The 26,682-nt window shown below is 50.2% G+C and overlaps 1 protein-coding gene across 1 annotated transcript in view; it reads left to right on the top strand.

Moving 5' to 3' along the window:
* Nucleotides 1–26,682, top strand: part of CRAMP1 (cramped chromatin regulator 1) — a 1,037,800-nt gene that overhangs the window by 664,816 nt on the left and 346,302 nt on the right. The window contains exons 12-13 of the mRNA XM_078662937.1: nucleotides 14,867–15,048; nucleotides 22,605–22,673. Of these exons, the coding sequence (XP_078519063.1) occupies nucleotides 14,867–15,048; nucleotides 22,605–22,673 (251 nt within the window). The remainder of the gene's footprint in view (nucleotides 1–14,866; nucleotides 15,049–22,604; nucleotides 22,674–26,682) is intronic.

Below are 26,682 nucleotides of genomic sequence, written 5' to 3'. Positions count from 1 at the left end.
AGGACGGCCCGGGACCAGGGTTCAATTCCCATGCCGCAGGGTCTTGGACCAGTGTCAACGGACTCGATAATTCTCGCCTCGGTGCCTACTCTAACTATGGATCACACTCGGCAACTCTGGGCATTAGCTTGCCTCATCTCCACAACGGCCCCCCACATACGCCGGGGATGCCTGGTTTCACCTTGGAGATACCCAGTAGGGACCATCTCACAGGGAAAGCCAGGACGGGTTCCCCAGCGGTCTACAGCGCAGAGATAGTCCTTCGGGAGTCGATTCTAGCGCTTTAGAAACCCACAATCAATCAATCAATCAATCAATCAATGTATTTGCCTCTTGGCTCTTTGAGGTTTAGTGGCAGATTGATGCCTTCATGATTTTTTGCATGTGGCTTATTCAAAGGGAGTTCCCATTCTCCATGCTATTCAAGTATGTGGGTGTCATAAGCTACTGCACACTTGTACCCTCCATATATTTCAAGAGGTCGCAGTTTAGTATATATCTGCGCCACAGGAGAGGTGTGGCGCCGCGGCCAGGGTGTCTGACTCCGGAATCTGGGGATCACGGTTGGATCGCCGGCGGCAGATTAGCCCAGCACCATGTGACTCTGGGCAATAGCTTGCTTAATCTTCCCGACGGCCCCCAGCGCCTAGAGACCCTTACGGGTGATTGTTCACGCTTTACAAATGTGGATTAGTATTATTATTACAGTGTTCCCATAACGTCTTCTGTTAGGCTAGTCGTGTCCACCGAAAAATATGGATCAGCGGCCCTCACATAGCAATTTAATTTTTTTCTAACCCTCCCCGTGCCAACAAGGTGCCTCCAAAACAGCAAGCGAGGTGAGACTCGGGGACACACGTTCGTATGCACCATGTTCCCGGTACGAGTATAAGTACCAAGCGCAACGCTTGCATTTCTCTAGGCGATTCAAACACATTGCTGATTTTAGGAACCCTTCCTTGTCGGCCACACTTGCTTACCTACAGCCCGATTAATGTTCTCACACAATAATGTCAATAAGCTACAGCATATTTACATGTAGCAACCATCCCCTGGCCCAGTAGAGTGGTATTTTCACGAAATTGTAAGTGTGCAAGTGGAATATTTTCTACTTCCAAGAAAGTGATCTAATTCCGTAGGACAACTGCCTCTAAAGCATTTACTAGTTATTTTACTGTTAATACCTTTCCTGTCCAGACTCCTTGTTCTTTGGGGACTACTTGTAATTTTTATAGCACGGGCACATTTGGTGTTGAGTCTCATATTTTACTCCGTAGTTCGCCCTCCATGTGGGACAAAAGTGCATGATTTATACAATTAAATGTAAACATTTTGTTGTCCGATCCAAAAGGCTTGTTTTCCTAATAATTTGTTTACAATCGGACACAGAGGTAAAGATATTTGGAAATTGACAGGAATATGTGGCAGCGAGCAATCAGCATCGTCTAGCTTTATTTATTTCAAAACGGTGACGCTTTGACTTTAAGCCGCCTTTCATTGTTTAAAAAGGTGTTGCTTTTACAATGTATTTCTTTATTTCATTCATTCATTAAGTCTTTATTGCGATTTTTCATCATAAAAGACAAAAATTTCCAAAATAAACCGTTTTCATTCATTTATAAAATACACCATCATACTCTAAATCTAAAACATATACCACAACAATAATAGTTAATAAGTTATATATATATATATATATATTATCAAGCTCACTGGGGTAACCACAAATTGAGAGGCACGCAAGCACAAACCAGCCTTTCCCCATTAAAAGCTTTATTCGGGACACGCAGCTTTGCATCTTAGTCCGCGCTGCCACAGCATTCCGCCTGACGCGTTTCGTGATGAAATCACTTCCTCAGAGGCTCACGGAGCAGTACTGGCCACACCCATTTAATCCGTTATACGCCTATTTCCGCATTTCTGGGAGATGTAGTCCACCTTTACAGTCCTGAATCATTGCTCCTGCCGTGGCACAATCGAAAACCCTGGATGGGCACCAGGATGTTCAGCAGCGTGCAATTCCAGGGTAAGTGCTCCGGACAGAGCTCCTGAGATGTAGCCCCTCGGCCTCCTTCCCTTTACAAGGAGTGGTGCTCTCTCGGCGGCTGGTCTGCCGCTTTTAACATCAAGCTCACTGGGGTAACCACAAATTGAGGCACGCAAGCACAAACCAGCCTTTCCCCATTAAAAGCTTTATTCGGGACGCGCAGCTTTGCATCTTAGTCCGCGCTGCCACAGCATTCCGCCTGACGCGTTTCGTGATGAAATCACTTCCTCAGAGGCTCACGGAGCAGTACTGGCCACACCCATTTAATCCCTTATACGCCTATTTCCGCATTTCTGGGAGATGTAGTCCACCTTTACAGTCCTGAATCATTGCTCCTGCCGTGGCACAATCGAAAACCCTGGATGGGCACCAGGATGTTCAGCAGCGTGCAATTCCAGGGTAAGTGCTCCGGACAGAGCTCCTGAGATGTAGCCCCTCGGCCTCCTTCCCTTTACAAGGAGTGGTGCTCTCTCGGCGGCTGGTCTGCCGCTTTTAACATCAAGCTCACTGGGGTAACCACAAATTGAGGCACGCAAGCACAAACCAGCCTTTCCCCATTAAAAGCTTTATTCGGGACGCGCAGCTTTGCATCTTAGTCCGCGCTGCCACAGCATTCCGCCTGACGCGTTTCGTGATGAAATCACTTCCTCAGAGGCTCACGGAGCAGTACTGGCCACACCCATTTAATCCCTTATACGCCTATTTCCGCATTTCTGGGAGATGTAGTCCACCTTTACAGTCCTGAATCATTGCTCCTGCCGTGGCACAATCGAAAACCCTGGATGGGCACCAGGATGTTCAGCAGCGTGCAATTCCAGGGTAAGTGCTCCGGACAGAGCTCCTGAGATGTAGCCCCTCGGCCTCCTTCCCTTTACAAGGAGTGGTGCTCTCTCGGCGGCTGGTCTGCCGCTTTTAACATCTAGCTCACTGGCGTAACCACAAATTGAGAGGCACGCAAGCACAAACCAGCCTTTCCCCATTAAAAGCTTTATTCGGGACACGCAGCTTTGCATCTTAGTCCGCGCTGCCACAGCATTCCGCCTGACGCGTTTCGTGATGAAATCACTTCCTCAGAGGCTCACGGAGCAGTACTGGCCACACCCATTTAATCCCTTACGCCTATTTCCGCATTTCTGGGAGATGTAGTCCACCTTTACATTCCTGAATCATCACGAAACGCGTCAGGCGGAATGCTGTGGCAGCGCGGACTAAGATGCAAAGCTGCGTGTCCCGAATAAAGCTTTTAATGGGGAAAGGCTGGTTTGTGCTTGCGTGCCTCTCAATTTGTGGTTACCCTAGTGAGCTTGATATATATATATATATATATATATATATATATATATATATATATATATATATATATATATATATATATATATATATATATAAATACATGTTAAAAAAGTTCTTAAAAAAGAATTAAATATGTTTTAGCAAAAGACTTAATCTTCATCAGTTAATTTACAGAAATTAAACAACTTATAAACCACAAAATACATTAATACTCAAGCTATGTCCGCTATTAAAAGGTCCCATATTTCATCATTGACTATTTATTTGCCCCCCCCCCCCATTTTATTGCGTAAGGCCCAAGCCCAACTCAAAAACTTTGATACACCAATTACAACTAGGTTTGTAGTGTCTGATTTCAGTATTCTCTTAGCAACCATTGCCTATCTTGTATTCAGAGTCAGGCATACTGGTTTCAGCCAGACACTCCTCGACTGGTGATAAGCAGGGCATACAAATAAGAAGTGGTCAATGCTTTCACTAAGATGTGGCAAAAATATGCACTTATCGCTACTTGCAGAGTTCCATTTGCTTGTGAACCGCCGTAAAGGTAATGTACCTGTTCTAAACTGGTGGTACAATTTACGGTCATGAGGCTTCGTAATAAGATCCCAGTATCCTTCCATGAGAGTTTCATCCTTTAGTTCCAGAAAATCCTTGACAGCGTTTGGGAGATATGAGAGGAAAATCTCTTGATTTTAACCACCTCCCAGTAAGCTGCTCTAAAGGACTTTTTCGGGGGAAATTCTGCAACATCTGGGTGATCCCATAAAATTCTTCATCCCCCATATCAGCAAACAAGAGCCTTATTGCAGACAACCATGGGATCTTATGCGATCTACTCAATCCCCTCACTTCTAGTAGAGCCTTAGCGTACAGTGAGAGTTCCGGGGTGGTCCAAAAACTCCTCCAAAAAGCAAGTGGTCTGTACCGTGCTACATCTACAAGTGCGTGACAGCCAAAGTCAAGAAACAGCAGTAAGAGGGGGGACGATTGCGGCAAACCTATTATCAATCTCATAAACTTATTTTGGGCTAAAGATAGTGGAGACAAATTGCTAAAACACCAGATTTCAGCACCATATATTATGGCTGGACTAATTTTGGTTGTATATATCTTTACAATAGGGTCTATAGGTTTGGTTAAGGACAAGTTATGCTCCTTAACCAAGGCACCGGCCAACTGGGCATGCTTTAATGCTAGCTTTTCAACTTGGGGCTTCCAACTTAATTTATCATTAAACTAGCAGCCCGCCCCAGCGTTGCCTGGGGCAGAAGGGGGCTGGGGGCTGAATTTTTAGCCCGGGGCCAGAAGGTGGCTGGGGCAGCATGTTGTCGAGCGGTGCACCCGCCGACAGTCTCCCGCCTCCAGCCTCCAGCCTCCCGCCTCCAGCCTCCAGCCTCCCGAGTACCGCCCGACTCCCTCCCGCCCCGACTATTTAATTTTCTTACCTGACCCGCCGCTCCTCCTCTTCATGTCGCCACCACTGCACCGCCGCCTCTTCATGTCGTCGTCGCCGCCGCTACTCACTGCACCACTGCACCACCGCCCCTCCATGGCGCCGCCGCTCCTCCATGACGCCGCCGCTCCTCCTTCGTCATGACGCATGTCGCGTCACGGCCAGCGCTAGGTCCCAGCCGGCGCTACTTTCAGGGGACTACTTTGTTTTGTAAATTAATTTTTTTTGTTTGCTTTTTTTTAAAATGTATTTAGCCTATGTCCATCTACACACCCTGACATTTTCAAAGATGTATCGGGTGTGTAGATTGGCGCTGTGGTTCCCGAGATTACCTTGCCAAAAGGTGCAAGTTCTCTCTTTATAATAGTACTATAGATGTAACGCCCAAGTAGGTAAAGACCTCTGTCTGCTCCAGTAGGGCACCGTCCATATAAACGCTCGCCTTAACTGGCTTGGACCTATGGAGCACCATAAACTTTGTCTTTCCGACATTTACCACCAGCTCATGTTCGCGGCAAAACACCTCAAAACGAGACAGTGCCAGCTGTAATCCCTTTCTCGTTTTGGAAATAAGCAAGGTGCCTTCCGCGAACATGAGCAGTGGGACTTTCATGCCAGCTAATATTGGCGCGTCAGCTGGATGATTTTCAAAGTACTGGACCACCACGTTTATAAATAGGGAGAACAGGGTGGGAGCCAGCACGCACCACTGGCGAACCCCTTTAGTGACCTTGAACCTTTTTGTGGTTTCGCCTGGTTTGCCCCATCGAACCTGTCCATAAGTATATTCATGTAATTTAACCAAAATGGCAACCAAACAATGAGGCATCCCCATTTTCAATAATGCCCTCCCTAATTTCTCCCTTGGAACGAGATCGAATGGGGATTTTAAATCCACAACGCCGCAAAAAGAACCGGCCCCCTTTCTTTATTTCACACTGGCAAACCAATTGATTTGCTTTTCCGAAACTGCTGGGTCAGCAGCAGGTTGTTCTCCAGGACCCAGATCACCCCCATATTCCCTCCCACCCGCTGTTCACTTGCTATCATGTCACCGGCCTTGTATATCCCCACCCTGAACCACTTCCCTCCCGCTGTCTTCTGATCGCCGATCGCTTGATTTACTGCCTCAGTATAGCTTTAACTCTAGTTTACTTAAAAAAAAAACTCCACTGCAAACAAAACGTGTAAAAACATTACCACTACTTCATTGCTGTCTCTCTGCTCTTACTGTCACACTGTCACTTCTTTCACATCGTCACACTTTACCTCCTCTTTACTAGAGGCTCTCAGTTTATTAGTGGACTCCTCCTTTCACCTCAGCCTTTAACTGTCTTCTAATGCCACTACCCTCCGTTACTTCATGGGCTACCTCTCCCCTCGTCATTCTGACACTCCTTTTACCAGAGGCTCTCGGTTTCTCAGCCAGTCCCTCTTTTCATCCCAGCCTTTTAGTCTCTCCATCTTATCCTCTCAGTCTCTCTATACACCTCTCCCACCAGTACTTCATAGCAGTCTCTTCGCTCTACTTGTCACATGGTCCCTCCTTTAGGCTTGCTCTTTTTATTGCCCATTAACTCGTTCTCCAGTGTTGCAAGCTCATACCAATACTAATAGCACTATGCAAATATATTTAATCTACTGCAAATAGAAAAGCACAAGTAAAAAATATTGTCATGTTCAATGCCAATAGCTCCAAGTTTAACAAATGCGAGACCTATTGCATTGTAAATGCTTGTTTCTCGTGCAGATAGGCTGTTCACTGGGTTATCCATTTCAGAGTCTGATGTGGCACGTTGATGAGACTTGCCTGATTTGCGAGGTTCGAAAGTGAGGCGAGACTGACCACGTACTGTTTTGCCCATTTTCAGCGTGGACCTTTATGCCGGATGCACGTGGAAGTAGACAGGGGACGTACCCTGTTCTAGCGCACACAGCAGTAGTAGGCAGCAGGTCCTCTGCATGTGATTGGTATCTGGAATGGCATTCACGGCCTGGACGCGAAGTGTCCGGGGCTAACGTCAATGTAATGCTAGGGCCACAATGCGCCAGCTCTCACAGTTCAGCAGCCAACCACACAGCCTGACAGGTCGTGATATCAGCCCCACCTCCATGAAGGCAAGACTAATGCAGTCCTATGATCAGCGCCACTGGCTCTTGCAGTGCCAGTTGTGTCGCAAAAGTGCAGAATCAGGGGTGCGCTAATTCACAGTGCGCACTTGTGTTAGCAGCGACTAATTAGTGTAGGGACACTGCAATATCATTCCCTCCCTCCGGTAGCGTGTAACTGGGGAGTTAAATCACTTGAGGCGAAATTGGCAACCAGACGTCCATTGGGCTACGTGAAGCTCACCTCCCCTGCCAAGGTGCTGTGTGATGAGGCCACGCCTCTGGGCGCAAAGATTAATAAGTAGCAAAGACGGTTGTAGGGGCCCCAGGGGTCCTTGTGCCCCTACTGTACAGCACAGGCTGAAGGCAAGGGAGACTGAGGCTGCAGTGGCAACGAGACACCGCAGCGTCGTGACACGCCCAGAGATTCGTCAGGCCCTGGGCAAGGCAGCGGACTTTAGATGCAAGCTGTAACAGTTAGTTCGAGGCATGTGGGCTGCTGAATTCATATCTATAGCATAGATCGCCGCCTAGTGTTGGGTCCGGATGATTGCACATTGTTGTCCTGGAAGAGTCTTCGAAGTATCACAAGATAGGTGGCTCCTCCCCTGGACTACAGTGCGCATGGGAATCGACTCCATCCCCAGATTGTTTTTTTCCGCCATTGGGTTCGAATGCATATTTGATCACTCAAGTTCCGAATCGATATAAACTTTCCTTAAGGCCCGAAGGCTTTTCCTATAGCGTCGGTATTGTCTTGCGTTCGGTGCCCAGTTCTGTTCCGGCTCAGTTCCCGAGTCGGACATCCAGAGGAGTCGCGTGGCTCTTCGGTGCTCGAGGCCCAGTCAACGCAACCAGACTTATTCGACGACACATCATGGAACGGAGCCCGTTCAAGAGATGTCCCGTGTGCAACTCGAAGTATCCCCACATCGATGTCCACCCGGTGTGCAACAAGTGCCTGTCGCCGGATCACGATGAAGCCAACTGCATGGCTTGTTCCCGTTTTCGCTCCAAGAAGACGATTCGACTTCGGCGCGTGGCGCGCCAGGAGGCCCAGCAGACGGCCCCTGCCCCGGTGAACATTTTCGAGGGGGATGAAGCAGACGAGCAGGAAGATCAAGAGCCGATTTCGACTCCAGCGGAAGAGATCGACTCAGACTACGACGCAGACGTCGAAATGCTTGACACAGAAGACGTCGTCGACGAGGTAGGAGACGACAATGAGGCCTATGGGGCCGCGGAAGATAGCTCAGGTGAAGAGCTATGCCCCGTTCGAACAATAACTAAGGCTCAGGTCGAGGGATCGCCACATGGCCTTACCCAAGATCTTGCACCTGGATCCACGGTCTCGCCTACGGGCCCGGCTATGGACACTTCTACGGAGCCGCCATTGGTCAAATCGAAACCGAAAGTGCAAGCTTCGGTCTCGACAAAACCGAAAGTAATAGAGACGCCGTCGAAACAGAAGACGTCTGTCGCTCTGGTCGCCTCCTCGTCTTCAGACATGTCGGGGCAGCCGAAGCCGAAGAAGGTTGTCGATCCGGTGAAGTCGCTCAAGGGCGTCGAGCCGAAGTTGCTCAAGGGCATCGAGCCGAAGTCGCTCAAGGGCGTCGAGCCGAAGACCGGGGCACCAAAACCGATTGTCAAGGCCGCCGACCCGAAACCGTCGGCGCCGAAGGCCGTCGACACAGACAGAGGACACGGTGCTCCAAAAGCTGTTGATCCTGCTCATCGGCCGGAAAAGGCCAAAAGTACTGTTACACTCGAGTCAGCACATGCTGGTGGACCGAGAACACCTGTCGGGTCGACGAAACCGTCCGCATCCTTTACGAAGCAGTTGTGGGACTCGTTGCAACGCATCAGAAACAAGGCTTCTGCGGTCGATCCGAAGGATACTTCCACCCCGAAGCCCGCTGCCAAAACACCAAAGTCAACGGCGCCGATCCAGTTCACGCTGCCGCCGAAGGCGTTCGCGCCAAGGACTGTCGACGACGCGCCGATGAAGCTGCATGCTGACCCTATTGAGGTGGACTTCCTGTTTGATACCTTTTCCACCTCTGAAACGACTGTCAAGACTCTGCCAATGCTCAAGGGTGTTTTAAAACATGCTGCAGACATTTTTAAAGAACCCACACGTGCCAGGGTTATAAACCCCAGAATTGAAAAGAAGTATAAGCCGGCACCTGGCGACCCTACCTACATCAAGGGCCAGTTGCCGTTGGACTCTCTAGTTGTTTCTAATGCCCGGAAGAGGGAAAATTCACAAACTACTGGTGATGCTCCTCCCCCTGACAAGGAATCTAAAGTGCTAGAAGCATCAGGGAAGAGGGTGGCGGCTCAAGCGGCCAATATCTGGCGTATTTCAAACACTCGGGCACTCTTGGCCAGATATGACAGGGCACACTATGATACACTTGAGACCATGTTACAACACTTGCCAGATGAGTATAAAGAGGCAGCGGAGATGCTCATTCAAGAAGGGAAGCTCATCTCGAATGCTTCTATTAAATGTGCACCGGACGCTGCGGACACCGCGGCCAGGGCCATTAACACGAGTGTAATGTTGCGGCGTCAGGCCTGGCTCAGAATCTCCGCGTTCAAACCAGAGATACAAACCACCATCCTCAATCAGCCTGTAAACCCTGATCACTTATTTGGACCTGAGGTGGATACCACCCTGGAAAAAATAAAGAAAGACACCGAGACTGCAAAGTCCATGGGGGCTCTCCAGTCCCAGCAGTTCAGGGGTAGTACTTTTCGTCGCTCAAGCAATAGAGGTGTTTCCAGAGGCCAGATGTCCCAGCAAACACAGTACACTAAAGGTGGGGCGCAGACCTCGTACAACAAGCAGAGTAGAGGCGGCTATCGTGGCAACAGCACCAAGGGCAGAGGTCGTGGAAACAACAACTCCCGATCCTCCGCCACCAACAAACAGTGACGCCTTGTCACTGCCCCCCGACCATACAACACCTGTCTGGGGGAGACTCCAACAGTTCCTGCCAGTCTGGAAATCCATCACCACGGACAGGTGGGTCAGAAAACTTATCCAGTACAGTTATTGTCTGGAGTTAACGTCCACTCCACCCAACATCCCACCAAGGCACCGTCCTATGTCAACAGAGCATTTGCACTTATTGCAGCAAGAGGTGCTCGTCATGCTGCAAAAAGGGTCAATCGAGCTTGTGCTGGTGGAAGACAGAGGCTCAGGAGTGTACTCCCTGTACTTCTTAATCCCGAAAAAGGACGGGTCCCTCAGACCCATACTGGATCTCAGGCCCCTAAACCAGTACATTCTCTCAGAACACTTTCACATGCTCACGCTTCAGCAGGTTCTTCCGTTGCTCAATCAAGCGGATTTCCTCGCAACGTTAGATCTCAAGGACGCATATTTTCACATTCCACTACATCCATCACACAGAAAATACCTCAGATTCACCATTCAGAATCAGCATTACCAATTCAAAGTCCTCCCTTTCAGAGTGACCACAGCGCCCAAGGTGTTCACAAAATGCCTGGCGATGGTGGCTGCGCACCTCAGGAGACGGAACGTCCACGTCTACCCTTATCTGGACGACTGGCTTGTCCAAGCAAAGTCGGCCCAGCAGTGCGCTGCCAACATGTCCCACACCATTCACCTTCTTCACGATCTGGGATTCTCACTGAATTATCCAAAGTCGCACCTTCAGCCAGCCCATGTGCTGCAGTATCTGGGCGCGACAATAGATACTCTGGCAGCCACAGCTCAGCCAAATTCTGTGAGGATCGACAGCATTCAGTCGCTGATCCAGAAATTCAGACCGCAACACTCGCTTCCGGCACGAGTGTTCATGCAGTTGATAGGCATGATGGCCTCCTGCATTTTCATAGTCCCGCACGCGAGACTACATATGCGTCTGCTTCAAGAGTGCTTGGCACATCAGTGGAATCAGGCTCAAGGACAGTTGAACGACCCAGTGTTGGTGACCGGTCGGGCATACAACTCTCTGCATTGGTGGAATCCACACAACCTTTGCAAGGGCCGACCGTTCCAGGAGCCTGTTCCACAGATCATCCTAACCACGGACGCATCTCTCCAGGGTTGGGGAGCTCATGTACTCCACTACACAGTGCAGGGACTATGGACAACGCAGCAACAGAAGATGCACATCAACTACCTAGAGCTGATAGCAATCTTCATGGCGATGAAGGCATTCAAGGTACATCTGTGCAACAAAGTCGTGTTGATCCGGACGGACAACATGACAGCCATGTACTATATTCAAAAGCAGGGAGGTACACACTCTCCACAGTTGTCTCATCTGGCTCGGAGCATGTGGAAGTGGGCCATTCAGTGGAACATCTTCCTCATCACGGAACACCTCCCGGGCAAGGACAATCAGATGGCGGATCTGCTCAGCAGGTACAGCCACCAAATGCACGAGTGGGAGATACATCCATCAGTACTCCGCCTGTACTTCCAGCAGTGGGGTCATCCAGATATAGACCTGTTCGCCACAAGGGAAAACGCAAAATGCCAAAGCTTTGCCGCCAGGTTCCCGCACCCACAGTCGCAGGGCAACGCGATATGGATGAACTGGTTCGGCAAATTTGCGTACACTTTTTCCCCAGCACCTCTCATACCGCTGGTGGCACGAAAGCTAAGGCAACACTCGATGACAGTCATCCTGGTTGCTCCAACGTGGGCACGCCAACCATGGTACACCACGTTTCTAGAACTCTCCGTGGTACCGCATCAAAGGCTGCACCTCACACCCAGACTTTTGACGCAGAGCCATGGCGACATTCAGCACCCAGATCCGCAACAGATCAACCTGGCGATCTGGCTCCTGGGGTCTTAGAATTTGGCTACCTTAACTTGCCTCCCGACTGCATGGATATCATACGGGAGACAAGGAAGCCCACCACCAGAGCATGCTATGCAGCAAAATAGAAGCGGTTTGTCATTTACTGTGCGGAGCACAACATCAACCCGCTAGATGCATCTACTCACGACATCATTTGTTAGTTGTTACATCTTTACAAATGTAATCTAGCATATGCTTCCATTCGGATACACTTATCCGCCATAGCGGCTTATCTCCAGAACAGGCAGCATCTCTCAGTTTTCAGAGTGCCTGCCATTAAAGCTTTTCTAGAAGGACTGAAACGAGTCATTCCTCCCAGGACCCCGCCAGCTCCTGTATGGAAACTTAATGTGGTCCTCACCAGACTGATGGGTCCACCTTTTGAGCCTCTACATTTATGCGAGATTCAGTTCTTGACATGGAAAGTGGCTTTCCTAATAGCCATTACGTCACTGTGACGTGTTAGTGAGCTCCAGGTGCTCACCGTCCAAGAGCCGGTCATACTGGTTCACTCCAACAGGGTGGTGCTGTACACTAACCCTAGATTTCTTCCTAAAGTGGTTTTACAGTTCCATGTCAATCAGACTATTGAACTGCCTGTGTTCTTTCAAAATCCAGAGACTGTGGCTGAAAGAATACTCCACACTCTTGACGTTAAACGAGCTTTGATGTACTACATTGATAGGACCAAAGATTTTAGGAAGACGACACAACTCTTTGTTGCCTTTTCTGCCCAACACAAAGGCAACCCCATTTCCAAAGCAGGTATAGCCAGGTGGATCGTTAAGTGCATTCAAATCTGCTATCAAAAGGCTAAACGCACTTTAACAATCCCCCCGAGAGCCCACTCCACCCGCAAGTTGGGGGCCTCCATGGCTTTCCTTGGTAATATCCCTTTGGAAGACATTTGTAGAGCAGCCACATGGTCTACCCCACACACATTTACTAAACACTACTGTGTAGATGTGCACTCCTAGCAGCTGTAGGGCAGGCTGTTCTAAAAACACTTTTTCAAACGTCTGCAGCTGGCACAGGCGGCCGCCGTTAATGGAGGGACTGCTATATATTCTATGCTATAGATATGAATTCAGCAGCCCACATGCCTCGAACTGAATATGCTACTTACCAGTATGCATCTGTTCTTGGCATGTAGGGCTGCTGACATTCATATCGCCCTCCCTCCTTCCCGGCGCCTGTAGCGGCTGCAGAATTTACACTTACTCTTAGCATGGCCATCGCTCACACTGTTACACTCCATCTTCGCCACAATGGCTAAAAACAATCTGGGGATGGAGTCGATGCCCATGCGCACTGTAGTCCAGGGGAGGAGCCACCTATCTCGTGATACTTCGAAGACTCTTCCAGGACAACAATGTGCAATCATCTGGACCCAACACTAGGCGGCGATCTATGCTATAAATATGAATGTCAGCAGCCCTACATGCCAAGAACAGATGCATACTGGTAAGTAGCATATTCAGTATAGGCCCCCTGTACAGGCCCGGCTGGGGATTCCACGATCCGGCAGCCGACACCCACGCTGGTCCTTGGAGCGCCTGCTCGGATCTGGATGGGGTCAAGTCTTGCATCTCGGGCTCAACACTTCGCTACTTTCGTGCACTGGGAGGGTACCACCCGCTCCCCGGACTCCCGCAGTGCGCCGGACCCGCACAACAGTCGAGCAGAGTGCCAAGGCAGTCTGCATCCACTGATGAGTGCACTCACCAGCCCCACACGACACTGGAGATCCGTCGGGCGACTGCACAATCCCCGGCTCCACTATATGTGTACGGCTTTTAATTCCGTCATCAGCAAAATGCCAGCCTCCGATTCCGCAGCTAGGCCGCCATCTTAGGAGAGGGGCCCTCAGGAAAGACTCCGCACACAGTCACCACAGCTGCTGGGGTCAAAATTTTCGCCACCGGTGATGGCGCAGTGGCGGTGCGTTCATCTCCCATACACCGTATCTATATTTGCGGGCAGGATTGTTGCAGGATTGGCGCTCCGGCCGGCTGAGCTGCACTAAAGCGCGGCCATCTTGCCTGGCGCCCCGGCATTAATGACTCTTTAGTTTGTCACAATACCATACAAACACATTTTGTGCTGTCACAATGATAAGTCACACAATTGCACTAGTGCTTTCCAAACACAGTTTTGTTCCTCATTTGTTAAAGAATCTTTTTATATAAAAAAGCTTTGACGCGTTAGACATTGTTTATAACAACTTGGGTTTCCGCATGTGTTAGGAAATCGTGTACTGTGCTTCTTTTCTCTTATTTGACATGTCACAATGGGTGTCTGCCAATGGCGTTATTTGTCTTATACCCACCTTGATACAATTGTGTATCTTATATATTTTTTAGCCCTGAAGAATTTGCTGTGTACTTCATGGTAGCGACGAAACAGGTGTTGGCTAGGCTAAGACTCTGTACCATGGAACACACAACCGGGACAATAAATCCTGGAACCACACAGAGCAGTGGATGAACAATGTTTCTTTCTTTTCTACACTTATTACTGTATTAACTTCAATCTATGTACCTCTAGCGTGTCCAGGGGACCTTGGAGTTCTAAGTGTTCAGTTAGTTTGATTTTGGATACTTTGGGAAATAGAACTGTATATCCTTACTGGGAGAAATGATCTGATCAACATTTATGCTACGAGGCTTTGAAATTTAGATGAGGCCTTTTACCCTCACTGGTAGTCAATGGGTATGGGGTTGTTAGTGTTGGTTAATTTCCGAAATTGTAGAAGTGGTTTGATGTAAAAAGTGATTTTGCATTTACTAATCACGTGAACACATTTGTTCTCATTTACGCAGGAAAATTCTTTGCCCCTTATTAAAAAGTTATAGGAGTATTGACAAGAACTGTATTGGAAAATTTAATTGATTCAATGAGAACAGTGGAAGAAGCTTGCTGTATGAATCAATTTTTAATAGCCATTAAGGAAATTACATTTTATATGGTTATTTATGCCTTTTATTTCTGTCTTCATATTGTATAAATATAAATGTGAATAATGGTTCTGTAAGAGGATTAATACACTTTCGTTTGAAATGGAACTAAGATTACACAAAAGTAACTATACCTTCTCTATCATCCCCTACCTAGTATTACGGAGTCCCTCTAGATCGTTATTGATTTCTGGAGCCCCTGTATCCGGAAGCAGTGATGGAGATGGTGGGCTATTTGCTGTTCCCACAACTTTGCCTCCAAACAGCCGACATGGGAAACTGTTTTCCTCCAGCAAGGATTCTGAGATGAACCTCCGACAGCACTTGGACACAATCAGTGTAAGTGAGGTTGTGAAAATTAAGGTCAGTGATAGGTTTCATACATTTCAGGTATGGTAGCAGAAACTGTAATGGCAATATGTTCAAGCTTGCTCTGTGTAACCAGCAAATAAGAACACAAGCAGGCCTTCACCGAACTTAGGTGATTACCAGTTAGAACTATAATGGCAAGGAAATGAATCTACATAGTGTAGGTAATATGCTGGAGCTTTTCTCCACTGCATTAAATATTTTCTTTAGCAGTTACTAATGATTAGTTGTTAATTTAGTAAGCATTATCGCCACTCTTACCAATTTTTTGAATTATTAGAGCAGATTGTCATTTCAGATCTATTTGCTGCGGTACTTTACCTTCAAAACCACCCTCTGCCGGTCCCTGCAGTGCATTATAGGAAGCTGCAGTTTAAGCAGTTCTTAAAGGTTTACAGGTAGTTTCATGAAAGAAAAATCGGCTCGCAAAGGGCCAGATTCTCAGAATCTGGCCCTTTGCGAGTGCAATTTTTGCATTTGGGATTCATCATCCCAAATGCAAAAATCGCTAATTGCGAAATCACATATTTGCGAGGAATTGCATGTAAGGAGTCTCTATTTGAGATTCCTTTAATGCAATTCATTAACCATTTTTTTTTGCGAATTCGCTATTACTGGCCGCTATTTACCACGAATTGTAACTTCGTGGTAAATAGCGAAAACTTAGAAAAATGCACTTCAGTGCATTTTTCTAAGTTGCATGTTACACACACACATGTCCTTTGGACATGTGTGTGCGCAAATCATGTGTGCATTTTCATTTCAGGGGTGCTACAGGGTGTCCTTTGGACACCCCTGCACCCTTGAAATCGCATCCTTATTTTCGATTAGCAAATTGCTAATCGCAAATAAGGAATAACTCCCCATTCATTCCTATGGGCCTTTAGGCCCATAGGAATGAATGGGGAGTTATTCCTTATTTGCGAATAGCAATTTGCTAATCGCAAATAAGGAAGATGTAGGAATCGCAATATTTTTTGCAATTCCTACATGAATCCCGTTTTGCAAGTCCCTAATAGCGATTCCTTATGAATCGCTATTACAGACTCGCAAAACGGGACTTTGATGAATCTAGCTGTTAGTGTCAGTCTAACACTATTAATGACCTTTGTAAAAGGCTACATCTTCCCTTTCGTTTTCCATTTTAAAATAAACATTCCCTTTAATGTTTTATTAAACAAAAGAAAAGAAAGTTTTCAAGTAAATGTAGAGATGGTCTCTACTAGAAAAAGCGTAACTGAAGGTAATTTTCTAGTTCTTTGAGATTCCATGACTGCATAAAGATGTTCTGTTTATCGTTTTCGAATATTCCCATTTTTGTGAGGAAACCAGGTGATACTTCGTTTTGAGATCTCAGTGGCTGTTTGTGGAACTGGTTCTTTCTGCTGCCTGACATTACAGCTTTCCCTTTCGGGATTAGCCCATCAGTGGAGGACTGCTTCAACTTAGCACTTTTTCTTAATTCTTTCGAATTTTCTCTATTTCCCTCCTCTAAATCTTCTGTTTTCTCACATATAAGCTTCCTGTTTTCCTCTGGCCCTCTTGAGTAGCCTCACTCCCAAGTTATAGTCTTCCTTATGCTTCCAAACTAGTTTTTTCACCTCTCCTACCTACATTGATTATTCTAAGCACTTTGTGTTCCTCCAAATGATGCTAGTTGTGCAGCAGCTTATTATTTTTGTTGCACAATTGCAGCACGAGGAGCATTGATGTTAAGTAATCATATTCTATGTCCTCATATCAATGGACGGATAACATACATTTTCTTATTTAATGCTTCAGCAGAATACTGAATGGCTGGCACTATTCTGAGTGTTCTCTCCACCACCCCCTTTGTTAGTACCCTTTAAGTTGGTTGATCAGGCACAGTTGGCCAGTCTTTACTTGCAGATATTTTTTTTAAATGTGTACCTACTGAACAAAGCATTGATGCTGAAATGAAGCCTGTCCAAAATATAATAAAATATTTTAGCATACTAGTCAAGCTGGTAGCACAGATCAAGTGCCCGCTTGGAATACAGAGTATACAGTGAACTGCTGGTTGGTGTCACAACACCAACTTCAAACCTGTCACTAAGCTTCTAAGCATGCCATCTTTTGTTCAGCTTCTGCCGTTTCTGTTTATGCTACGGGGTACACATTGATGTTTCCCTTTAAAGGCTGATGCATTTCTTGCATGTTTTGGATGCAGGGTTATTCTGAAGGTATTAATCTGAAAGAGACACGTTAGTGATAGATTCCGTACCTTAGAATATCCCCAGGCATCAGACTAGATCCGGAAAATTTTGCGTAGCAATACCCCTGCGCGCCGGCAGGCGTCGTCCGCGTCCGTCGTCCGCGTCGTTAGCGCCGAAATGACGTCGTCGGAGTACTTAGACGCCGCCCTCGCGCGCTGACGTCAGTTCTTCTTTTTTCCGCACCAGCTAGCGCAGATCCGGAGAAGCTCTACCCCTTAGTCATTTTTTAACTAAACTTTTTGATCTTTTTGATCATTTCTCTAATCGAGTCTTCGACTCCTACGGTGCCGGTAGGGATGCCCGGGTTCAAACCCTGTTCCAAATGTAACCGACCCCCATCGCCGGTGTCTTCAGTGTTTAGGCCTCGACCACGACGACCGCACCTGCTCCGACTGCCGGGCCCTGACGTCCAAGGCTAGACGGGAGCGGTCCCGCAAGCGACTGGAGCCTCGGCAGTCGGCCCCGCGCCGCTCCATGTCCCACAGGCGTTCGAGGGTCAGGTCGCGGGGTCGGAGCCTTCGTAGCTCCGGGAGACGGCATCGGTCTTCAGGATCCTCCTTAGGTAAGAGGCATGAGAGGTCGGAGAGACGTCATCGATCTCCCGACCCACCCCAACGCTCGCACGACGTGGCCGGGGGTTCGGGTGACACCACCTACGCGGCTCCGACAGAGTCGCGATCGTCGCCACCTGCCCCACACCAGCCAGTCCCTGGGCACGGTGCGACGCCAGAGGAGGTCGAGCGGTACCTCATGGCCATGAGGTCCCTCCCTCCTCCGCCGGGTTCCGTGGTGCCTCCGGGCCCAACGGCCCGGCTGGAGGGCCTAGCGGGTCGGGTGCTTCGGCTCCGACGCCGTCGGGTGCTCCGGCCCCGGCGCCGCCGGCAACTTCGGTCCCGGCGCCGCAGGCCCTTGCTGGATCTGGGTCCGGATCCGGATGGTCGCCGGTCTACCTCACGACCTCGACGCGCCGGCCCTGCGGGTGTCGCCCATGGCGACGCCGTCCCCATTCCTACCCTCGATTCGGTTCCGGCGCCAAACCGGCGCCGCTCTCGACGTCGTTTGGAGATTTTTATTTCCACGAACCGGCCCCATCTGTTGACCCTGAACTACAGGAGATGGGTGACGAGGGTGATTGGGAGGGGTCAATGGACCCTCTGGCACAGGAGTGCCGGTCTCAACAGGACTGGACATTTGAGCTTTGGGAGGCCAGTGGAATTGACACCGCCAGACACTGGATTTGTCTCCCCTCCCACCGTGGCTACGGAGGAGGGGGCTGCCTACAGTGTAGTGTTGACGCGGGCAGCCAAGGCCTTGGGCCTGACGCTCCCCGTCGCGATCGTGAGGACTAACCTCCTCACTGAGGTCCTTAAACCGCAGGCATGCTCCACTGAGCCTCTGCTGCCGTTTATGAGGCCTTGTGTGACGTTCTTGTGGGCACTTGGTCCAAGCCCGCTACAGGTCAGCCTGTGGATAGGAACGTGGCCAGACGCTACCGTCCGGCCCCGGGCGACCCTTGCTTTTTGTCCACCCATCCCACCCCCGAGAGCCTGGTCATCCAGGCCTCCACCTCCCAGACCGCATTCCCGACGGCTCCGCCCGATCGGGAATCCAAGAGGTACGAACAATTCGGAAAGAAATTGTTCTCGTCCCTGAGCTTGGGACTGCGGTCAGTCAATACCGCATGCCTCTTGGGCCGCTACACCCACACCCTGTGGGACACGGTCGCGGACGTGCTGCCACAATGTCCGGAGGAGGCCCGGGCTAAACTCGCCCAAGCCCTTGCGGAGGGTCGAGATGCAGCGCACGCTATTCCATCCGGTGTGGGCTGGATACCACGGACTCACTGGGTAGAGCGCCTGGTTGAGGTCCGCCAACTTTTTGGCCAATGTCCAGGCCACACTCCTGGACATGCCGTTTGATGGCCGTCGCCTATTTGGCGACAAGGCAGATCATGCGCTTGAGCGTTTTAAGGACTCCAGGGCTACGGCCAAGTCCTTGGGCCTCTCGGCCCCACGCCAGCAAATGGGTGCCTTTCGCTCCTTTCGTGGCCAAGGAAGGGGCGCTCCCACACGTGCTGCCAGCAACGCACCGCAGACTGCTACACAGCGCGGTGGCGGCCGTGTAAACCGCCGTGGCAGCGGTCGGGGACGAAGGCGAGGCCAGTTCAAACCTTCCCCTGCAGCACCTGCCTCAAAACCCTCCTAGTTCGTGCTTTCAGGCCCATGTGACGCCAGTGGGGGGCAGGGTTCACCATCACGTCTTCCACTGGCGCACTGTCACATCGGACAGGTGGGTGCTGCAAATCGTCCGAAGGGGCTACTCCCTCCCCTTCGAGACGACCCCTCCAGCCATGCCACCGCAATTCCACCGCGTGTCGGGGGATCACTTGCAACTTCTGCAAGAGGAAGTTACGGCCCTCTTGGCCAAGGGGCCCATCGAGCGCATTCCTGGGCCAGAAGTAGGGTGTGGTTGTTACTCCCACTACTTTCTGGTACCCAAGAAGGGCAAAGGGGGCCTACGCCCAATCTTGGACCTACGGAACGTCAACGGCTTCCTCCGGAAAGAGAAGTTCAAGATGCTGACTTTGGCTCAGGTGTTAGCTGCCCTTGACCCCGGAGACTGGATGGTAGCGTTGGACTTGCAGGATGCTTATTTTCACATCCCTGTCCTGCCGGCCAACCGGCGTTACCTGCAGTTCACGGTAGGCCACGTGCTCCCCTTCGGCCTTACCAGCGCCCCACGGGTGTTCACGAAAGTGATGGTGGTGGTCGCAGCTCATCTGCGCAGGTTAGGGGTGTCAGTCTTCCCCTACCTCGACGACTAGTTGTTGAAGGCGGGTTCGCCCCAGACAGTCGTCAGCCACCTCCAGACTACGGCCGATCTCCTGCACCTGCTGGGGTTCTCCATCAATGTGCCAAAGTCACACCTGTGTCCCTCTCAGCAGCTCCTCTTCATCGGAGCGGTTCTAGACTCGGTGCAGTTTCGGGTTCTGCATATTCAGGCTCCGATTCCGATCTTTCAGCCTTTATCCCGAGTCTCGGTCAGGTTGACGCTGCGGCTTCTGGGGCTGATGGCCTCCTGCATCCTTCTAGTGCATCACGCCCGGTGGCGGATGCGGTCTCTGCAGTGGGACCTGAAGTTTCAGTGGGCCCAGCATCAGGGCAACTTGTCCGACCATGTCTTGATCTCGGAGGGCACTGCAAGACAGTTGCGGTGGTGGCTCACGGACCGCGATTGGATCAGTGGCAGATCCCTCTCCCTACCCCAATCGGAGCACGTAGTTGTGACCAGGGCTGGGTTGGCCACATGGGAGAGCCGTATATCAGAGGCCTCTGGTCTCCGGCGGAGTCCCTGCTCCACATCAACCTTCTGGAGCTGCGGGCGATCAGACTTGCACTAAAGGCATTCCTCCCCTCTGTCAGGGGGAGTGTAGTGCAAGTGTTCACGGACAACACCACCGCCATGTGGTACTGCAACAAACAGGGCTGTCGCAGCAGCAGGGGACAGTCCTCCACCCCAACCTGTCCAGTCTCCACCTACAAGCTTGGAGATTGAGCGGCGACAGTTGAGGCCATTTGACTTGCCTCCTGAAGTCTGTAATGTCATTCTGGCAGCCCGGCGTCCCTCCACAAAGTCGGTATACGCCTGCAGGTGGAACAGATTTGTGGCATGGTGCACAGCAAAGGCTGTGGATCCACTCTCTGGCCCCCTTTCTGAGGTTCTCCTCTTCATTCTTTCTCTTGCCCAGCAGGGCTCTGCTCTGGGCACTATCAAGGGCTACCTTTCTGTCCTTTCTGCCTTCTTAAGGCTACCTGATCAACCATCTTTGTTCAAGTCCCCGATTGTAAATAGGTTTTTGAAGGGCATCACACACATGTTTCCTCCTGTTCCTTTCGTGATGCCCCAGTGGGACTTGAACCTTGTTCTTACTTACCTAATGTGTGCTCCCTTTGAGCCGCTCCATAACTGTCCTCTCCGTCTTCTTACTTTGAAGACTGCTTTCCTGGTTGCCATCACCTCTGCCAGGAGAGTGAGTGAGCTCCATGCTTTTTCTTCCACACCTCCTTTCCTCTCTGTCCATCCGGACAAGGTTGTGTTGCGGACGAGACCCTCTTTCCTGCCCAAGGTTGTCACGGCCTTCCACATCGGGCAGTCCATCACCTTGCCCACCTTCTTTCCGCCTCCGCGTCCCTCGAAAGAGGAAGAGAGGCTCCACCGTCTGGACCCAAAACGTGCGCTCTCTTACTATCTGGATCGCACACGCCAGTTCCGGATGGATGACCAACTCTTTGTTGGTTACGTGGGTGCTAAGAAGGGACGGGAGGTGCACAAGTGGATCATCTCTCGTTGGATCATCTTGTGCATCCAGGCGTGTTACTCCTTGGCTAAGAAGGAACCCCCTGTTGGGCTGAGGGCTCATTCCACTCGGGCCACTGCGACTACGACTGCCCTGGGCCGAGGAGTGCCCTTGCAGGACAATTGTCAGGCAGCTACGTGGGCCTCGCTGCACACGTTTGCGAGATACTACTGCCTGGACAGCCAAGCCCGGAGGGATGGCTTCTTTGGCTGTTCCGTCCTCCAGGACTTTCTGGTGTGATTATTGGTTCGCAGACCCACCACCGGGGTTGGTATTGCTGGGGTATCTATTCTAAGGTAAGGAATCTATCACAAAAGTGTCTCTTTCAGATGCACAAGTTACTACTTGTGTAACGATATATATTTAAGAGACATTAGTTAGGGATAGATTCCTTACCGGCCCGCCCATCCTCCCCGTTCTGTGAACCGATATCTAGGGTTAAGGTCATCCCCTTACAGGGCCCTAGTTTCATGGCACCAGTGTTGGTTCTATCATGGCTCTGCGTATCTGGCGCGGAAAAGCTGTGTATCAGAACTGACGTCAGCGCGCATGGGCGGCGTCTAAGTACTCCGACGACGTCATTCCGTGCTAACGATGCGGTTGACGGACGCGGAGCCGCGGACGACACCTGCCGGTGCGCAGGGGTATTGCTACGCAAAATTTTCCGGATCCAGTCTGACGCCTGGGGATATTCGAAGGTTAGGAATCTATCACTAACTAATGTCTCCTACAGATATATCGTTACACAAGTAGTAACTTGTGCGATAGGTAAAACATGTATCAGTTCACTTGAAGGTTACTGACTAGTCTTGATTTTACAATTGTATGTACTTGTAGTTCTCCACATTGTGTTTTCAGAAAGCATACTTTGAGGACGTTGATAAGATTATAGATTTTACACCATTTTGTATCTTCTTTTTTTTTTTTTGCAGTCTGATTTCTTTTTGCCAAAGCAGAGGAAGTTAAGGAGCAGGCACTTGAGGAAGCCCCTGGTAGTGCAGGTGAGATGGATAGTACACTGGTGCTCAGTTACAAGTAAAATGTATAAAAAATATGTAAATGTCGGAATTTGTAAAGCACACAGCTACCTCCACCGGAGGTGTTCCGGCGCTGTCCGTATACCGGAACCCTTCCTGGCTTTCCTGGGAAATGTCCACTCCTGGGCACCCCCCAGGTGCAGCCAGGCATCCCAGCGCTTTTGGGGCCGTTGTGGAGACTAAGCAAGCTATTGCCCAGAGTTGCAGCGTGGGACCCATGATCAGAACAGGCACTGAGGCGAGAATATCCAGTCAGGGGAATTAATGAGCCGGAGACCCGCCGAGGTGGGAATCAAACCCTGGTCCCTGGCCAGAGCTCTGCATCAAGGTCTGCCTGCTCTAACCATTGAGCCACACTTCTCCACAATAGGCTCTCCTGTTTATATTTGTGGATTTCAGCAGTGTTTTCTCTGTGTTTTTCAGACCTTTTAAAATGAGTACTTATAAGTGTTTATCCAGCTACCTAATCCCCAATATACGCAAAAAAGTTGTTTCATTGTTTATGAACATTTTTTTTTTTTTTTTTGCAATGTTTCTTATAAAGCTCAACAAGAAGTAATACAGCGTATTTAGTGCCTTCTCATTGGCAGTATGTCCAGTGGACTTACGTTAGACTGTCTTAAGCATAAATAGGCTGTGTATTGCACTCTGACTCACTCTCAAATTTTGTTACCCTCTCTTGCATCTTAATACCTCTCACACTCCCTTTGTCAGGACTCTTGTCTAATTTTCAGAACTGCTAATGGGTCAAAAAGTAAGAATGCTGTAATCAAATGTTTTAATAAATTGCTAGTCACAGCCACCTACTATTAATGAATATTCTGATATTGTAGGGGTGGTGAACCTTGCCTACAGCATAGTACCTTGTAAAAACGTAAACATTTTAAATTACGGCAGATGAACTTTTTTTGTCTTGCATTCTACGGCACCTTAAACTTGTTGCTTTTATGCATGCTCGCTGGTGCTTTTACTAATTGCATATTCCTCACCTTCTGAATATTCCCAGGCGCCAGACTGAATCCAGAAATGTTTGTAGTAGTTCTGTAGTAGGGGATCTCTGTGTATAGTCATAATCTAGTTAATAGTCCCGCCCTTGTGCCTGGACCCCGGAGCAATCAAAAATAATCTCTTACAGTGTCGAACAAATGCAGAACTGCACAGACACTTAAGAGAGAATTTAAAGACAGATAATGCAGCCTATAAAGGCTACACTGTCCAGTACTTCAACTAGAAAATCCACCACAAAATCCACAAAACAGCAAAGCCTGTACAGATTTCCCTTGCTTTAACAGCACCTCGGAGTACACCGATCCCGGTGATCCGCCGTCCTTTCCAGATCTGGACTGTGGAGAGCCTCCCACAGCATCAGGCCTCTCACCCCGATTCCTCGACGTCGAAGAACGGTGACCAGACGGCGAGCGTAGGCTCCTCGACGTCGAGGAATCGGGGTGAGAGGCCTGATGCTGTGGGAGGCTCTCCACAGTCCGGATCTGGAAAGGACGGCGGATCACCGGGATCGGTGTACTCCGAGGTGTATACTCCATCACAGAAGCATGTTACACCCCCGCCTCCGTTGCCGAGGGGTCTCCCTCCGAGGGCTCCAACCCCTCCTCCGTTGCCTCCTCTGCCTCCACCACCCCCACCGGTGCCTCGGCCTCATGTGCCAGAGAGGCCGCCCCCGGTTCCACCGAGGTCGGTCTCGTTGCCCAGTCTTCCGACCCCTCCCAAAGGGACTCCTAAGCCACAGGTCCCGTCCAAGCCCAAGATGCCCGCCCCGGGGAAGCCGGCAGAGCGTCCCAGACCTGGGAAATCACGGTCACGCTCCGGACGGAGAGGAAAATCGAGGAGTAGACACAGGTCCTCCACTAGATTTAGGCATCGCCTTAGGAGGCGAGGATCCAGGTCCCGTTTGGACTCCTCTAGGACTCGCTCATATTCACCTACCTTATCAGACTCCCCGGAGACGAGGGTGTCTCCGGTAGACGACATCAGCACGTTCCAGGAGGTTCTCCTGAGGGGGGCTGCGAAATTGGGTATCACGGTGACGGCTCCTACACCTACGACGTCCGTGATATTCGAGACACTTCACAAGAAGCATCTGTCTCGCCCTCGGCTGCCATTGGTGCCAGGGCTGGTCGAACCTGCGGAGGGGCTGTTCCTTACGCCTGTGAGGTGAAGGCCGCTCCCTCCCGACTTCTGAAGAAGTACAGGGCACCGGATTCGGACCCGGCCTTCCTGCGGATGGACCCAGTACCCGACTCCGTGATAGTGACGGCGGCCAGGAAGTTACATTCTACCTCCCCGTTCTCCACCGTGCCGCCTGATAAAGAAAGCCGTTGGATTGATTCGGCTGGAAGGAAGGCTTGTGGGACTTCTTCCACGACTATGAAAGCCTGCAGCGATTCGGCATTGCTGGGGCGGTACGGCCGTGCACTGTGGGATTCCCTGGAACAGTTCGCGGACCTTCTGCCACGCGACAGGAGGGAGGACTTCCAAGAAATAGTGAAGGAAGGGATGCTGGTTTCAAACCAGGTCATCAGCGCCGCTGCGGATATCTCGCTGTTGGCGGCCCATGGTTACTGTCACGGGGTCAACCAGCGCCGCCATGCTTGGCTCAGACTTGCGTCACTCAAGCCTGAGGCGCAGCAGCGGGTGGCCAATCTGCCCTTTTCCGGAGAAACACTGTTCGGAAAACATGCCGATGATGAAATGGCCCGCATGAAGGCTGAGGCAGAGACCCTGACGGCTGTGGGCTTGGAGAAGCCCAAAGAAAAGAAGCCCTCCCGCCCGTTCCAGAGACGGTTCGGTTCGCAGGGAAAAGGACAAGGACAGTCTTCGGGACAACAGCAGCAGCAACAACAACAGCAGCAGTACCGGAGACCCTTTCAAAAACGCCAGAGGGGTAGAGGTGGACAGCAGTCCTCTTCTGTGAACAAAGGCCCGGCCGGGTCTCGACCCTGAGCGGTTACTTCCCCTTCATCCGTTACCCGCTCCGGTGGGGGGAAGCGTTAAATTTTTTCTGGCAGAGTGGAGAAAAATTACTCAGGACAAGTGGGTGCTGAATATTGTTTGCAATGGATACAGTCTTCGGTTCACCAGCCCTCCTCCATCGATTCCTCCGGTCAGCTCGCGGTATCAGCTGCGCGAGCTCCATGCGGAGGCCGATATCCTGTTAAGGAAAAGGGCGATAGAAGACGTACCTCTGTCTCAAAGAGGAAGAGGAAGCGGTCTGTACTCCTGGTTCTTTCTGGTCCGCAAGAAGGACAAGAACGAGTTCAGGCCCATTCTAGACTTGCGACAGGCAAACAAGTGGATTCGCAGAGAAAAGTTTTGCATGCTGTTGTTGCATTAGATTTATCCTCAGTTGCAACAGGGGGACTGGCTGTGTGCCATAGACCTACAGGATGCATACTTCCATGTGCCCATTGCACACAAACACAGGAAGTTCCTGCGATTTCAAGTCGGCACCAATCACTATCAGTACACGGTACTTCCGTTCGGGCTGAAGTCTGCGCCCAGGACTTTCTCGAAGTGCATGGCAGTGGTAGCGGCACACCTGCGGAAGAACAAGGTGTTTGTCTACCCGTACCTGGACGATTGGTTGATCAAGGCCTCCTCTTTCTCGGAAGCTCAAGCGCACTTCCGGAAGACGTTCGTTCTATTGAACAAGCTGGGGTTGCACATCAACATGTCCAAGTCTGTCCCGACTCCGGTCCAGTGCATTCAGTACTTGGGGGCCTCCATCAATACACTGTCGGCAAGCGTGTCTCCTTCGGAGGAGCGACGATTATCACTCCTTCGGAAGGTTCAGGCTCTCCTGACCACTCCATCTACGACAGTGAGGACGGTGTCTTCTCTACTGGGATCGATGGCCTCTTGCATCTTCCTGACGCCACATGCGCGGCTGCACATGAGACCGCTGCAGGAGTGCTTGGAAGATCAGTGGGACCAGAGGAGAGGATCTTGGGACGAC

Source organism: Lissotriton helveticus, chromosome 10, assembly GCF_964261635.1.
Source record: "Lissotriton helveticus chromosome 10, aLisHel1.1, whole genome shotgun sequence".
Lineage (NCBI taxonomy): Eukaryota > Metazoa > Chordata > Amphibia > Caudata > Salamandridae > Lissotriton > Lissotriton helveticus.
This window is presented reverse-complemented; position numbering and strand designations above follow the sequence as displayed.